This window comes from Telmatherina bonti (genome assembly GCF_933228915.1).
Source record: "Telmatherina bonti genome assembly, chromosome: 21".
NCBI classification, from domain to species: domain Eukaryota; kingdom Metazoa; phylum Chordata; class Actinopteri; order Atheriniformes; family Telmatherinidae; genus Telmatherina; species Telmatherina bonti.
Genome location: NC_136630.1, coordinates 5,785,009 through 5,797,808, shown reverse-complemented (window position 1 = coordinate 5,797,808; position 12,800 = coordinate 5,785,009). Strand labels below are relative to the sequence as shown.

Sequence of the window (12,800 nt, the reverse complement as noted above, 5' to 3'; positions counted from 1 at the left end):
CACCACCCACTTTATGCATAACTCCGCCCACTACTAAAAAGGTGGGGGCTTGGAAAATGGGCGGGGCTACTGAATGACAGACAGCAGCTCAGCGGCCGCGAATGTGATGGGAAGATCCAGATTCACAAAGCTGCTACGCCACAGATGTCCGAGGTGGAGCTGGTTCCTCCAGAATCCTGGCAGCTACATAAGCAGTTATGGAAGAACTGGATCAGAACCTGTTACGGTTGTGGTTCTAACAGAACCGGCTCAGTGGGAGCTGCTAGCCCTGTTGTGCTAGCTTGTAGCAACAGCACAGACGACTCAGCTTTTTCTCATCCTCTCACAAACAGCATCGTCATGGAATAAACATGACGTGCTGGGCGCCATCGTAAACCTCCAGGTCGGATAGAAAACCTCCGTAGACCAGCTGGAGGGTCAGATACCACCACCTCACGGTTACAGACTACCGTTCCTGAGACGATGCTCTCTGGGTTGGCGGCGACTTTTCAGGGTTAAATCTGATTGGTGGAAATGATGATGACTAAATATCAGCTAATAAATGACAAAACAGATGTTTCGCTTCCACGTCTCCTTTAGCAAACCTTCTGTCCTCCATTCTTCTAATGAGCAACTTGAATAAATCTCATTCATCTCAGAAGGTTTAAACTGGATTTTCTTTTGATTTTCCCCAGAAAGACAAACCAGCAGGTCTTTTCCTCCAAGTATGATGATTCTGCTGGACAAATAGAGGGTTTTTATGTTTACCTGCAGGTTCCAGGTGTCAACCTGCCGGTTCCAGGTGTTTACCCGCAGGTTCCAGGTGTTTACCCGTAAGGTTCTAGGTGTCCACCTGCAGGTTCCAGGTGTTTACCTGCAGGTTCCAGGTGTCTACCTGCCGGTTCCAGGTGTTTACCCGCAGGTTCCAGGTGTTTACCAGCAGGTTCTAGGTGTCCACCTGCAGGTTCCAGGTGTTTACCTGCAGGTTCCAGGTGTTTACCTGCCGGTTCCAGGTGTTTACCTGCCGGTTCCAGGTGTTTACCCGCAGGTTCCAGGTGTTTACCAGCAGGTTCCAGGTGTTTACCCGTAAGGTTCTAGGTGTCCACCTGCAGGTTCCAGGTGTCCACCTGCCGGTTCCAGGTGTTTACCTGCCGGTTCCAGGTGTTTACCCGCCGGTTCCAGGTGTCCACCTGCCGGTTCCAGGTGTCCACCTGCCGGTTCCAGGTGTCCACCTGCAGGTTCCAGGTGTCCCCCTGCAGGTTCCAGGTTTACCTGCAGGTTCCAGGTGTTTACCTGCAGGTTCCAGGTGTTTACCTACAGGTTCCAGGTGTCCCCCTGCAGGTTCCAGGTGTTTACCTGCTGGTTCCAGGTGTCAACCTGCAGGTTCCAGGTGTTTACCAGCAGGTTCCAGGTGTTTACCCGCAGGTTCTAGGTGTCCACCTGCAGGTTCCAGGTGTCAACCTGCAGGTTCTACGTGTCTACCTGCAGGTTCCAGGTGTCCACCTGCAGGTTCCAGGTGTCTACCTGCAGGTTCCAGGTGTTTACCCGCCATTTTCCAGGTGTTTACCCGCCATTTTCCAGGTGTTTACCCGCCATTTTCCAGGTGTCTACCTGCAGGTTCCAGGTGTCTACCTGCAGGTTCCAGGTGTCCACCTGCAGGTTCCAGGTGTCTACCTGCAGGTTCCAGGTGTCCACCTGCAGGTTCCAGGTGTCTACCTGCAGGTTCCAGGTGTTTACCCGCCATTTTCCAGGTGTTTACCCGCCATTTTCCAGGTGTTTACCTACAGGTTCCAGGTGTTTACCTACAGGTTCCAGGTGTCCACCCGCAGGTTCCAGGTGTCAACCCGCAGGTTCCAGGTGTCCACCCGCAGGTTCCAGGTGTTTACCTGCAGGTTCCAGGTATTTACCTGCAGGTTCCAGGTGTTTACCTGCCGGTTCCAGGTATTTACCTGCCGGTTCCAGGTATTTACCTGCAGGTTCCAGGTGTTTACCTGCAGGTTCCAGGTGTTTACCCGCAGGTTCCAGGTGTTTACCCGCAGGTTCCAGGTGTCTACCTGGTGGTTCCAGGTGTCCACCTGCAGGTTCCAGGTGTCCACCTGCAGGTTCCAGGTGTTTACCTGCAGGTCCCAGGTGTTTACCTGCCGGTTCCAGGTGTTTCCCTGCCGGTTCCAGGTGTCTACCTGCCGGTTCCAGGTGTCAACCTGCAGGTTCCAGGTATTTACCTGCAGGTTCTAGGCATCAACCTGCAGGTTCCAGGTGTTTACCGGCAGTTTCCAGGTATTTACCTGCAGGTTCCAGGTTTACCCGCAGGTTCCAGGTGTCCACCCGCAGGTTCCAGGTGTCCACCCGCAGGTTCCAGGTGTCCACCCGCAGGTTCCAGGTGTCCACCCGCAGGTTCCAGGTGTATACCTACAGGTTCCAGGTGTTTACCTGCAGGTTCCAGGTGTTTACCTGCCGGTTCCAGGTGTTTACCTGCCGCTTCCAGGTGTTTACCTACAGGTTCCAGGTGTCAACCTGTAGGTTCCAGGTGTTTACCTGCAGGTTCCAGGTGTCCACCTGCAGGTTCCAGGTGTCCACCTGCAGGTTCCAGGTGTCCACCTGCAGGTTCCAGGTGTTCACCTGCAGGTTCCAGGTGTTTACCTGCAGGTTCCAGGTGTCCACCTGCAGGTTCCAGGTGTCCACCTGCAGGTTCCAGGTGTTTACCTGCAGGTTCCAGGTGTTTACCTGCAGGTTCCAGGTGTCCACCTGCCGGTTCCAGGTGTCTACCTGCCGGTTCCAGGTGTCTACCTGCAGGTTCCAGGTGTTTACCTGCAGGTTCTAGGTGTTTACCTGCAGGTTCCAGGTGTCCACCTGCAGGTACCAGGTGTCCACCTGCTGGTTCCAGGTATTTACCTGCAGGTTCCAGGTGTTTACCTGCCATTTTCCAGGTGTTTACCCGCAGGTTCCAGGTGTTTACCCGCCGGTTCCATGTGTCCACCTGCAGGTTCCATGTGTCCACCTGCCGGTTCCAGGTGTCCACCTGCAGGTTCCAGGTGTTTACCTGCCATTTTCCAGGTGTTTACCCGCAGGTTCCAGGTGTCCACCCGCCGGTTCCATGTGTCCACCTGCCGGTTCCAGGTGTCCACCTGCAGGTTCCAGGTGTTTACCTGCCATTTTCCAGGTGTTTACCCGCAGGTTCCAGGTGTTTACCCGCCGGTTCCAGGTGTTTACCCGCCGGTTCCAGGTGTTTACCCGCCGGTTCCATGTGTCCACCTGCAGGTTCCAGTTGTTCACCTGCAGGTTCCATGTGTCCACCTGCAGGTTCCAGTTGTTCACCTGCAGGTTCCAGGTGTTTACCTACAGGTTCCAGGTGTTTACCCGCCGGTTCCAGGTGTCCACCCTTCGTGTTAGTTGTTGTGAGTATAAGCAGGAAGTGAATGGTAGTAAATAACAAGAGGAAAGCCAGCAGGAGAAGAAAAATTCCAGATTTGTGGCGGCAGACAGATGCAGGATGGTTTACATTTACCTTTCTGTGGGAGGAGCCAAAAACCCGGGAAGTGGCGGCCTTTGGTGGGACGTTGTGTCCTTTACTACGTGGGGGATGTTTTACAGGTGTTCTCTGAAATAACTGCGTGTGTTGAGGACACGTTACGACAAGAACAACACACAACAACAGAAATCTGCAGCCGCACAACCGTCGCGTCTCACCTGCAGCTCGGCGACGATCTTCTCCTCGTCGTCGTCCTGAACGGCCGAAGCTGCGATCACAGGAGGCGTGGAAGCCGGTCGGGGCGTGTCAGAGGGGGTCCGCCTCAGTTTCACCAGAGTTTTGGGCACGTCACCATCTTCCTCCATCTACGGAGGCAAAACGGAGACAGGCTGAACGGAATGCTTCCTGTCATCAGATTCCAGCCTTCATCCTGGCTGAGAGGAAGGAAATCTGGCAGCTTTAACACGGCATGACGATGCCGCGCCGACACCGCGCCGACGCATCACATCCTCCCGGACCTCTCACCTTCAGGTTCTTGGTGGTGATGACGACTTCGCCGGTGCGGTTGGTGGTGAGGCCGTGTGCGGAAGGGAAGCTTCGCCGAGGTGGGGGCGGAGGCGGAGACTTGGAGGGTTTTTCCGTCCTGTACCTGGCTACGCTCAGGTCCACTGCACCAGTAGAACCAGTCACATGTTTAATCACCTGAAATGGAACTTTCCTGCATGAGAACAAAACGTGGAGCACTCACCCGACCCCCGATGAGAAGCAGCCCCCTCCATGCTGTTCAGCTTCTGGGCAGCCAGCTGCACCTTGCCAGGCTGCTGGTCCCCGCTGGGTGTGCTGGTGGTTGTGGTGGCTGTGGTCCCAGTGCTTCCAGCTGCAGGACCAGTAGCTGTGGTAGAGGCTACTGGGATGGTGATCTGGGGCTTGGGGGGAACAGCTGGTTTGTTTATGTGCTTGGCAGCGAAGTCGAGGTCTGGGATGGCCTTCATCAGCTCAGCCTGGGTCTCCTCCAGCAGGCGATTGATGTCCTGAGCGCTGAACTGGGTCAAACTGGCCCGCTTCTCCTCCCAGTCCCGCTCAGCCGCCTGACACGCACACAGATGTGGAGAAATAAGATGCTGCGGAGGAGTACAGCACAGATTCTAATCTGAAATGGAACATATGATGTACGGGGTTTCCAGCAGAACGAAAAGCTTTTATCTAAAATCTGAACAGGTTTGTGCCGATTACCAGTCTAACTTCAGCAGACACGGACTTGTCAGCCGGACGCCGACTCGGCAGGTCATCCAGAAGGCGGTTTCTGAAGGTCATGGAGGACGGGATGTCCTGCTCGGGACCAGAGGAGTCTGCGTCTCCGGCAGACATCCAGTTGGCCAGGCCGGAACTGGAGCTCAGGTCGGAGAGGCTGAGAGGAGGACTGTTCAGGATGTCCAGGTCAGAGCTGCGACTCGGATCCTCTGCTTTCTTCTGGGGCGGGTTGGAGAGGTCGTCAGGGCCCTTCCACACACCTTCAGTCACTTGCCTGGGCCAACATACAGGAATCGAAAGTCTACAATACACACAGGACACCTCCAAGCTGCATGACTGTCAGAGAAATAATCTGGATTTCCTGCTGAACATGGAGACTCGTGACTTTTCCCACAGCTTTAAAAACACATAAATACAACTAAAAGTGTGAGGAAGTGTGATATGGCCGAAGATGTGTGGTGTTTACGACCAACAAGCAAAGTTCGTTTAGGATTTACAGTAAAAACAGTTTACAGAGTTTTCTGGTTTCGTTTATGCTTTCGACGCCGTTTGCGTCGTAGTTTCTGGGACTTTTCGTGTTATTTTATGGTAGAAACCGTGTGTTTGTCTTCTGCCCCCCCGGTCGAGATGTTTTGCACTGTGATCATTTTGACATTGCAGTGAGAAACTGTAAATATATAAAAAGTTTTGAAACATGGCAAAATGCCGACTTCAGGATTAAGAAATTTCATCCAAATTCCTCCAGGGTCGGGCTTGGAAAGGTTTGGGAATTTATTCGCAGTTATTCTGCACAAAGTTTCAACAATCTTGCTTAATGTGAGCTTGTTTTTGCTGCAGTTATTTGCATCCCTCTGTTGTGTAAAAACCTGAATGTTTCTGTGTGAGAGCAGAAAAAGTTGCTTCTTCTGTGAAAACAGATGTTCGGTTTGTGTTAAGTAATGAACAAACCAGACAAAACAGATGAAAACGGTGATTAAAGTTTGGTGCATTCATGATTCCTGCTGTCAGTCTCGGGTGCTGCTCTGCCAGTCGATGAGGAACATTTTAAAGTCTTGTTGAGATGATCATAGGAATAATGGTAGAAACAAGGGGAAGCAGCGTCTACGGCTCCAGTCTGCTACGTCCTGCACTCATCTCAGACTTTATCTCATTACTTCTGAACCAACAGGTTGCTTTTAATTTGTTACATTTATAAATCAGTTTCAATAACTCTGTAATAAATTACATTTCAGAAATGTGAATCTAAAACCTAATCTTGTCTGCAGCTACAGGACGTCTTTTCAAGGAAAGAGAAGTCATTCCTGAGTTTTTACAGGTGCTGATATGTAAAAGTGTGTTTTATATGCAGCTGCAGCTTCGACCAGGTCAGACAGAGTCCGGTCTGTCTAAGAAACGTCATTCAGCTCTGCTAACAGGACGTTCATGTGATTCAGGCATGATGGAGAAGGAATGCAGGATAGCAGACCTGGAGACTGGACTTCAGCAGCCCTGGCTTAGAGGGAAGAAACAACCCCTCTGTACGGCAAAGTCGGGCCGAACAGCCATTTTAGAAACAGCAAAACGTTTAACAGAGCGATTCATCTTCATGCAACCTGCAGATTCTACAGTTTTACACATCAGCTCGCTTCAGCTGTGGATCCTGTCGGCTTGCTTAAGCGAACGTCACCGTCACCTCTCTAAATAACTGTCTGAAATGTCCTGGTGATTGAAAAAAGACGGTTTAAATGCGTCGAGTTGTTCTAAATATTCCTGAGGTTCGGATTTTAAAGAGTTGATGTTAATAAAAACTCCAGAGAACGCTGGACCCATTTGAAGCTGATACACAAGTCAGCAATGACTAAAGCGCCGATAGATTGAGCCTGTCCAGCTGCATCTCCTTGATGAACAACAAGTTCTCAGCATAACACAAGTGTTTTCATCTTCACCAGCCTGGAAACATTTCATATGTGAAAAAACCTGATTATTCTCTGATTTTCAGGTGACTAAAGGGACTATTTCCCCACGTGTTCTAAATCTGCTGATTGGAGAGTCGTCAGGACACAAGATCACAACAGATGCAAATCCACCACAGAATGACTGAAAAGAAAATCATGGTTTTGGTCCTGATGGAAGCGTTGCGATGGGACCATCAGAGAGCAACGTTGTCAGAAAACAGACCTGTAGTCCTCCGCAGACAAGCGAGACTGATAATAACTTACATTGAAAATTATCCTTCAGGTTATTCCAGCTTCTACAGGCTGTTTTAAACACAGCTTCAGTATTTTTACCTAGTTTTGAATAAATAATGACGGTAAAATGTCACTTATTTATCTGAAGTATGAAGAAGGTGGATTTGAGTAAATGCGGAGGTATGTAAACAACATTATCGCTTTGAACTGATAGTTTTAAGCCTAAAACGAGGACGTTCAGTGCAGAAAAGCTGCAAACAGAGCTGTGGATGAGTTGCATGAGTCAGCCGGGTTTAACTCCAACATGAGCTGTTATCTGATAAAACTGAGGGGCGTTTGATTCGAGTACCTGCGGAGCATGCTGAGCGCATCAGTCATGGTGTTGCAGCGCTTAAGCAGAGCTTCCAGGCGGTGAGGCTCCTCTTTCAGGAACTTGACAGCCTCCACCTCCACCCTCAGCACCACCCTCATCTTGCTCTGCAGGCTGGGGAACTGATCTGAGTTGGAGAGGAAGATACGGGTGCATGTGTCGGGGGAAGGAGAAGGGGATGAATGGAGGGTGGAGAATAATGGAGGTAAAGCGGATGGTGGAGGAGGTTAAAGTGAGACAACAGGAAGTTACTGTTGTAAAGGTGAATTTTACAACAATGACTCAGATTTTAATAGATAACATCCAGTAAAACACTTCATCATCATCATCATCATCAATGGAGTGAAGACACATTTAAATCATCAGAAACGGGGTACAACAGGGGTCCATCCTGAACCCACTTCTGCTTTTTTTTTTTTTTTTTTTTTTTTTACAAGGGATATGAAACTCTAGAAATTATTCTATTAAGTATTTGGAGAAAGTTTGGCATTCCAACTCGGATCTCTTCAGCTCATCTTCAGACTCCTCTCCAATCCATCAGATGGAGTTTTCACTTCATGACGTTTCTTAGTTACAGAAATAATCATCTGAGTTTCATTCATAAAGCTACTTTTTATGACTTACAGTCTACCCCATGTCTCATTTAATAACCACACATTAAAACTACAAAGTCTTGCAGCTGCATCCCATCAAAAGCTATGATAACAACAGTTACTACTACTACTATTACTACTACTACTACTACTACTACTAATAATAATAATAATAATAATAATAATAATAATATTATAGTAATAAGAAGAAGAATGATCATAATAATAGTAATAATAATAATAATGGTGATAATAGTAATAATACGTTTAATTTCTAGGCATTTTTCATGAAAAACAAGTCCTCTTTCCAGCAAACAATACATAAAAACTCGGAGACTTGTAAAATACAGGCAGAGAAAACAAACAGAGCAGCAGAGTTTGAGGAGTGAAAATGAGTCTATATTGTGGAGGTCAGGAGGAAGTGAGGCCCATAACCCCCCCCCCCCCCCCCCCCCCCCAGTCCACGAACCCTTTGGGAACTACAATGAACTCTTCATCCTCGCTGGGAAACAATGACAACATGCTTAATTCTCTTCTCCTCTCACTGTGCTCTCAGCACGGCGTTTCCATGTAGGATCCACGGGACACTCCATCTACGAGTGTTCGCGCCGCACTATAATGAGCCCCCCAGAGCTTTACAATCACCCATTAATATTCAGAGTACAGAGCGAAGTGCAAAGGTCGCAGCAGCAGGACAAGAGGCCAAAACTGAAACTTCATGAACAGCAAGTAGAGTACAAGAGGACTCATAAATATTCATCTGTTATTCTGCATAACATTAATTAAAAGGACGGTGGTGTGGTAGTTAAGCAGTTCTGGTGCTGAACCATGACCTGAAACTGCAGCACTAAAGCACCTTTACACACTTAGTAATTAACACATTCTCTCTGAGCCACAGAGTTTGTAGGATCAACTCTCATCTAGTCAAGTAAAAGTAAAACTAGTAAATCATCCTGCAGTAAGAACTGAATACAAATATAAACAACAAGCAGGATTATGGCTCCATTATGAGCAGAACATGCATAACATACACCTACGAAGAATGTATTGAGTGTTATGTTTATTTAGAATAATTTAAAGATTCAGGTGGAAAAATTGCAGATTTTCTTCATAAAAATTATGTATAAAATCAAAGTTTTCTTATTTGAGTCTGTATCTCTTTAATAACTCCAGCCTTAACGCAGAGCTGCGTCTGAGTGTTTATGCAACGCAGGGCTGCAGCTGAGTAGTAGCAGCAGAATGGCCATGATAAAGGTAACGTTACTGATTCGCTGCAGATCAGAGGGGAAGCCGGTAGCTGCTGAATGAAGGAGTAAAAACAAGCCACAGCTCAGAGGAATATAAACCATCAGACCACAGCTGCACCTACTTTTAAGCTCAGTGAGCGTCTCTCCCAGCATCCTCAGTTCTTTGCTCTTCTGCTCCACGTCCTGCTCCGTCACCAGCCCGTGGTTAACAGACGAGTTCCTCTGCAGCTCCTCCACCGACTTCTCCAGGTCGCTGTGCAGGACAAGCATCATTCAGACATGCTAACATGACTCCACCTTGCCTGATGTTCACCACAACAACCCTCTTCTCAGGCTTCAAACCGGAAACACCCGCTTTACATAGAACAGCAGCTAATGACGGAAAATCACTGCCGACATTTTCTGCACAAACAGCAACACAAACACACATGCAACAAATAAATTCTGTAAATTATTTGTATATTATTGTAAATTGTACAGTAAATTACAGTAAATGTCCACATCTGTACTTCATCTGCACCCTAGTCCCAGACCTCAGAGTTAAAAGCATCCAAACACACCAAAACACACATGTGCTCATGTACAATTATGTGATAAAATGAGGTGAAGCAGATTTGTGTAAATACATAAAACAGTTAAAATGCAGCTGTAACAGATCACCTGCATGTTAAAGTCTTTAAACTGGACAGAATCACTACATTCATGCAACATGTCCACAAGACTAAACACAAGCTCTGAACTCACTGCAGCTGCTGGATGAGCAGCTCCTCCTGGTTCAGGTACTTGAGTCGCTCCTCCTCCACCAGGAGGCGCTGCCTCTGCAGCGGGTCCTCCTGGGTGCGCATGGCGTCCAGCATCATAAGGCTCAACTCGGACTCGGTCTGCCTCAGCAGGGAGAGAACAGAGTCCTGGTTCTCCAGCTGGGAAACAAAGGGAGGTTATTTCCAGCGTCTGACTGACAGGAGAAGGACAACTTCCAGCTTTTCAAGGCATCAAACTGTCGAAGCACTAAAACATGCCACAAGGGGAGGAAGGGGGGGGCTGGAGTTCAGAGCCGAGTTCAGAGAAACAGCTGATCACATAAAAACAGTGTCTGGTATACAAGACGCTTCGCATGAAGTCACATTTCTTCAGTTATTTTGATGTTTGTGACCCGTGTTCTGATCTTTCTCTGCTGTTGCAGGTTGCTGTGATTGATCAACTGCATCGGAGACTGCGAGACCTATAAGCTCCAGTGTTCCTGGCGGCTCGCCCTCAACTCTAACCCCCAGCATCTTCACACTATTATTTCATCCCATATCATCTTTACTGTACCAATGGACATTTAACTGACTGTTTGTTATATTTTTTCATTTTGTCAGAACCCATTAGCCATGTGCTGAGTGAGTACAGATGCATGTCTGCCAGGATTTAGTCTTTGATGCATACCTTACAAACTTTATTTATAAAACACTTTAAAAACCAAAGAAACATACCAAAGTGCTGCAGAAAATAACAAATAAAACTAAATAAAATAGAGCATTGAAAAAATAAAGGAAAACATCAATACTTAGACCATATTTAAAGCCAAATTTACAAAACAAAAAAAAAAAAAAAAAAGGAAAACTTTTAAAGACTGAAAAACAAAAACAAGTAAAACCCGCAGCGGCTGTCACCGCTTCTCTTGGGGTTAAAAGCACAAGAATAAAGATGCGTTTTCAAACCAGATGTAAAAACAGCCTGTCTGATGTGCTGGGGAAACTCGATCAATAGCTGTGGAGCTAAAACAGTTTGCTTTGATGCCTTGGAACAACAAACAATGACTGACACGCTGACATGAGGGAGTGAGAAGGCATGTATGGCTGCAACAGGCCAGTAAGAGTTTTAAAATTATTTCACAAGTATTTAACTTTTCATTTGGTATATTTTTTGTGTTCAGCTGTGAAATTAAAGCTGAAATTGACAAAATATTAAATAAAAAAGTATAAAAATAATCATTGTCTAATTCTGATTCAATTAATTTTTCTTAAAACAAACAAATAAGATAAAATAATATGTTAGAACACTAATTTAGTTGAACAATCCTCCAATGTTTACACTCCAGTCAGGTGTTTTCTGTTCCTCTCAGTCAAACTTTAGCACCTGTTGACAGGTATTTAGTCCCACTGTTCATCAGAAAAATGCTCTAATTTGTCCAGGACCGATTTGTTTTTTGTTTTTAATTCAACTCATTTAAATGAAAAAACAACGATGTCCTATATCGCTAAATTACATGAAATGGACTACAATGGTTGTGTAGTTGTTGTTGTAACTCTGGAGGATATTTTCTGTTGTTCTTTTTTGGATTTGCCAATATCTTATGGAAAAGAAAAGAAAAAATGTTGAAATGAAAATTAAGCTAAATTTTAGTTATGATTCCTTTCTTTTAGTCTCCAGTTATTTGAGTGACTGATATAAATTCAGCCTTTAATGAAAGGGTGTCAATGTATTTACAAAAATAAGGACTCTGTCAATATGGATTTTTGAGGATGATTATGATATTTGGCAGAAAAAAATTCTGACAGCCAATTATTAATTTAAAAATATACACAATGAATAAAATAACTTATTTTTGGTCCCTTAACGTTGACAAAAACAAAGATATCAATAACAAGCATTTTAATGTTTCACAATACCTTTTGTACTTGTTTAACTTTACAGCTGAGGTATTTTTAAGTTAAAAAAAAAATAAATAAAAAAAACATGCAACAAAGCATTGAACATCTGCTGGCAGCTGTACAGGTGGATTTATCTCAACATTTAAACCAGAGATTTAATAAATAAGCAACAAAATGAGTATAATTAATGGAAAATCATGACTGCTGCAGCTCTTTGCATTTAATATCAAACTACATTGTCTTTACTCCTTTCTTTTCCTTGCAATGAAGAAATGGTTTGAAGCTAGATAAAACCAGACATTTGTTCTTTTGCATTTGAAGTAAATAAAAGTAACAGTCAGACACAACAACACACAAGCTGTGTTACCTTTAGTATTTTCCGACCAAGTAAACATTAAAACCTCTGAAAAATCCGCCTCAACACACAGCTGAAAGTGATGAACAGTCAATCTGTTCTCTTAAACATTTGGTAAACTTATGTTATTTCTGCAGCAACTTACTGGCCTTTAAGCTGCCAGCTAACACTATGCTAGGTTAGCATTGCTATGCTAGGTTAGCATAGCTACAGCGACGTATTGCAAACAGTTTAAAAGTTTGTTTTGCTAACTGGGAAAACCATGTATAAAAACAAGTAATGTTTGCACCACTCTACGGTATAAATTGATCATTTATTGTGACGAGTCATTCTTTAAGTTACAGATCAAACTCACTGACCGCATCACACACACTGATTACACTTGTATCAGTGCGCGGTCCTACATACTACAGACAGTAATTTAAGCTAAATTAGCACAACTTTAGCATTTAAACAAATGAAAAACACTTATTACACACGGGAAAGAGAGCTAAACTGAACCTGGAGACAAATTAAGTCATTATTAATTTTACATTGTTATGAACCTACCTGTCGGCAAGCTCCGCCCACCTGTAATGTTACTCAGTACGCTACAGCATGAGGAGGATTGAATGGAGTCAGAGCTCCATCTAGTGGACAAAAGCCTCAACGACACCATTCTGCACTACTCACACTTAATAGCATTTACTGTTTTATGACAAACAAAGGATAAATCAGCGTTTATTGGGCAAC

The 12,800-nt window shown here is 45.5% G+C and overlaps 1 protein-coding gene across 1 annotated transcript in view; it reads right to left on the bottom strand.

Moving 5' to 3' along the window:
• The window catches only part of srcin1b (SRC kinase signaling inhibitor 1b), a gene marked incomplete at both ends in the record, with an annotated part of 109,945 nt that overhangs the window by 1,987 nt on the left and 95,158 nt on the right, over nucleotides 1–12,800 (bottom strand). The window contains 7 exons of the mRNA XM_079261340.1: nucleotides 3,667–3,813; nucleotides 3,974–4,116; nucleotides 4,197–4,536; nucleotides 4,682–5,000; nucleotides 7,217–7,364; nucleotides 9,200–9,330; nucleotides 9,822–9,997. Of these exons, the coding sequence (XP_079117466.1) occupies nucleotides 3,667–3,813; nucleotides 3,974–4,116; nucleotides 4,197–4,536; nucleotides 4,682–5,000; nucleotides 7,217–7,364; nucleotides 9,200–9,330; nucleotides 9,822–9,997 (1,404 nt within the window). The remainder of the gene's footprint in view (nucleotides 1–3,666; nucleotides 3,814–3,973; nucleotides 4,117–4,196; nucleotides 4,537–4,681; nucleotides 5,001–7,216; nucleotides 7,365–9,199; nucleotides 9,331–9,821; nucleotides 9,998–12,800) is intronic.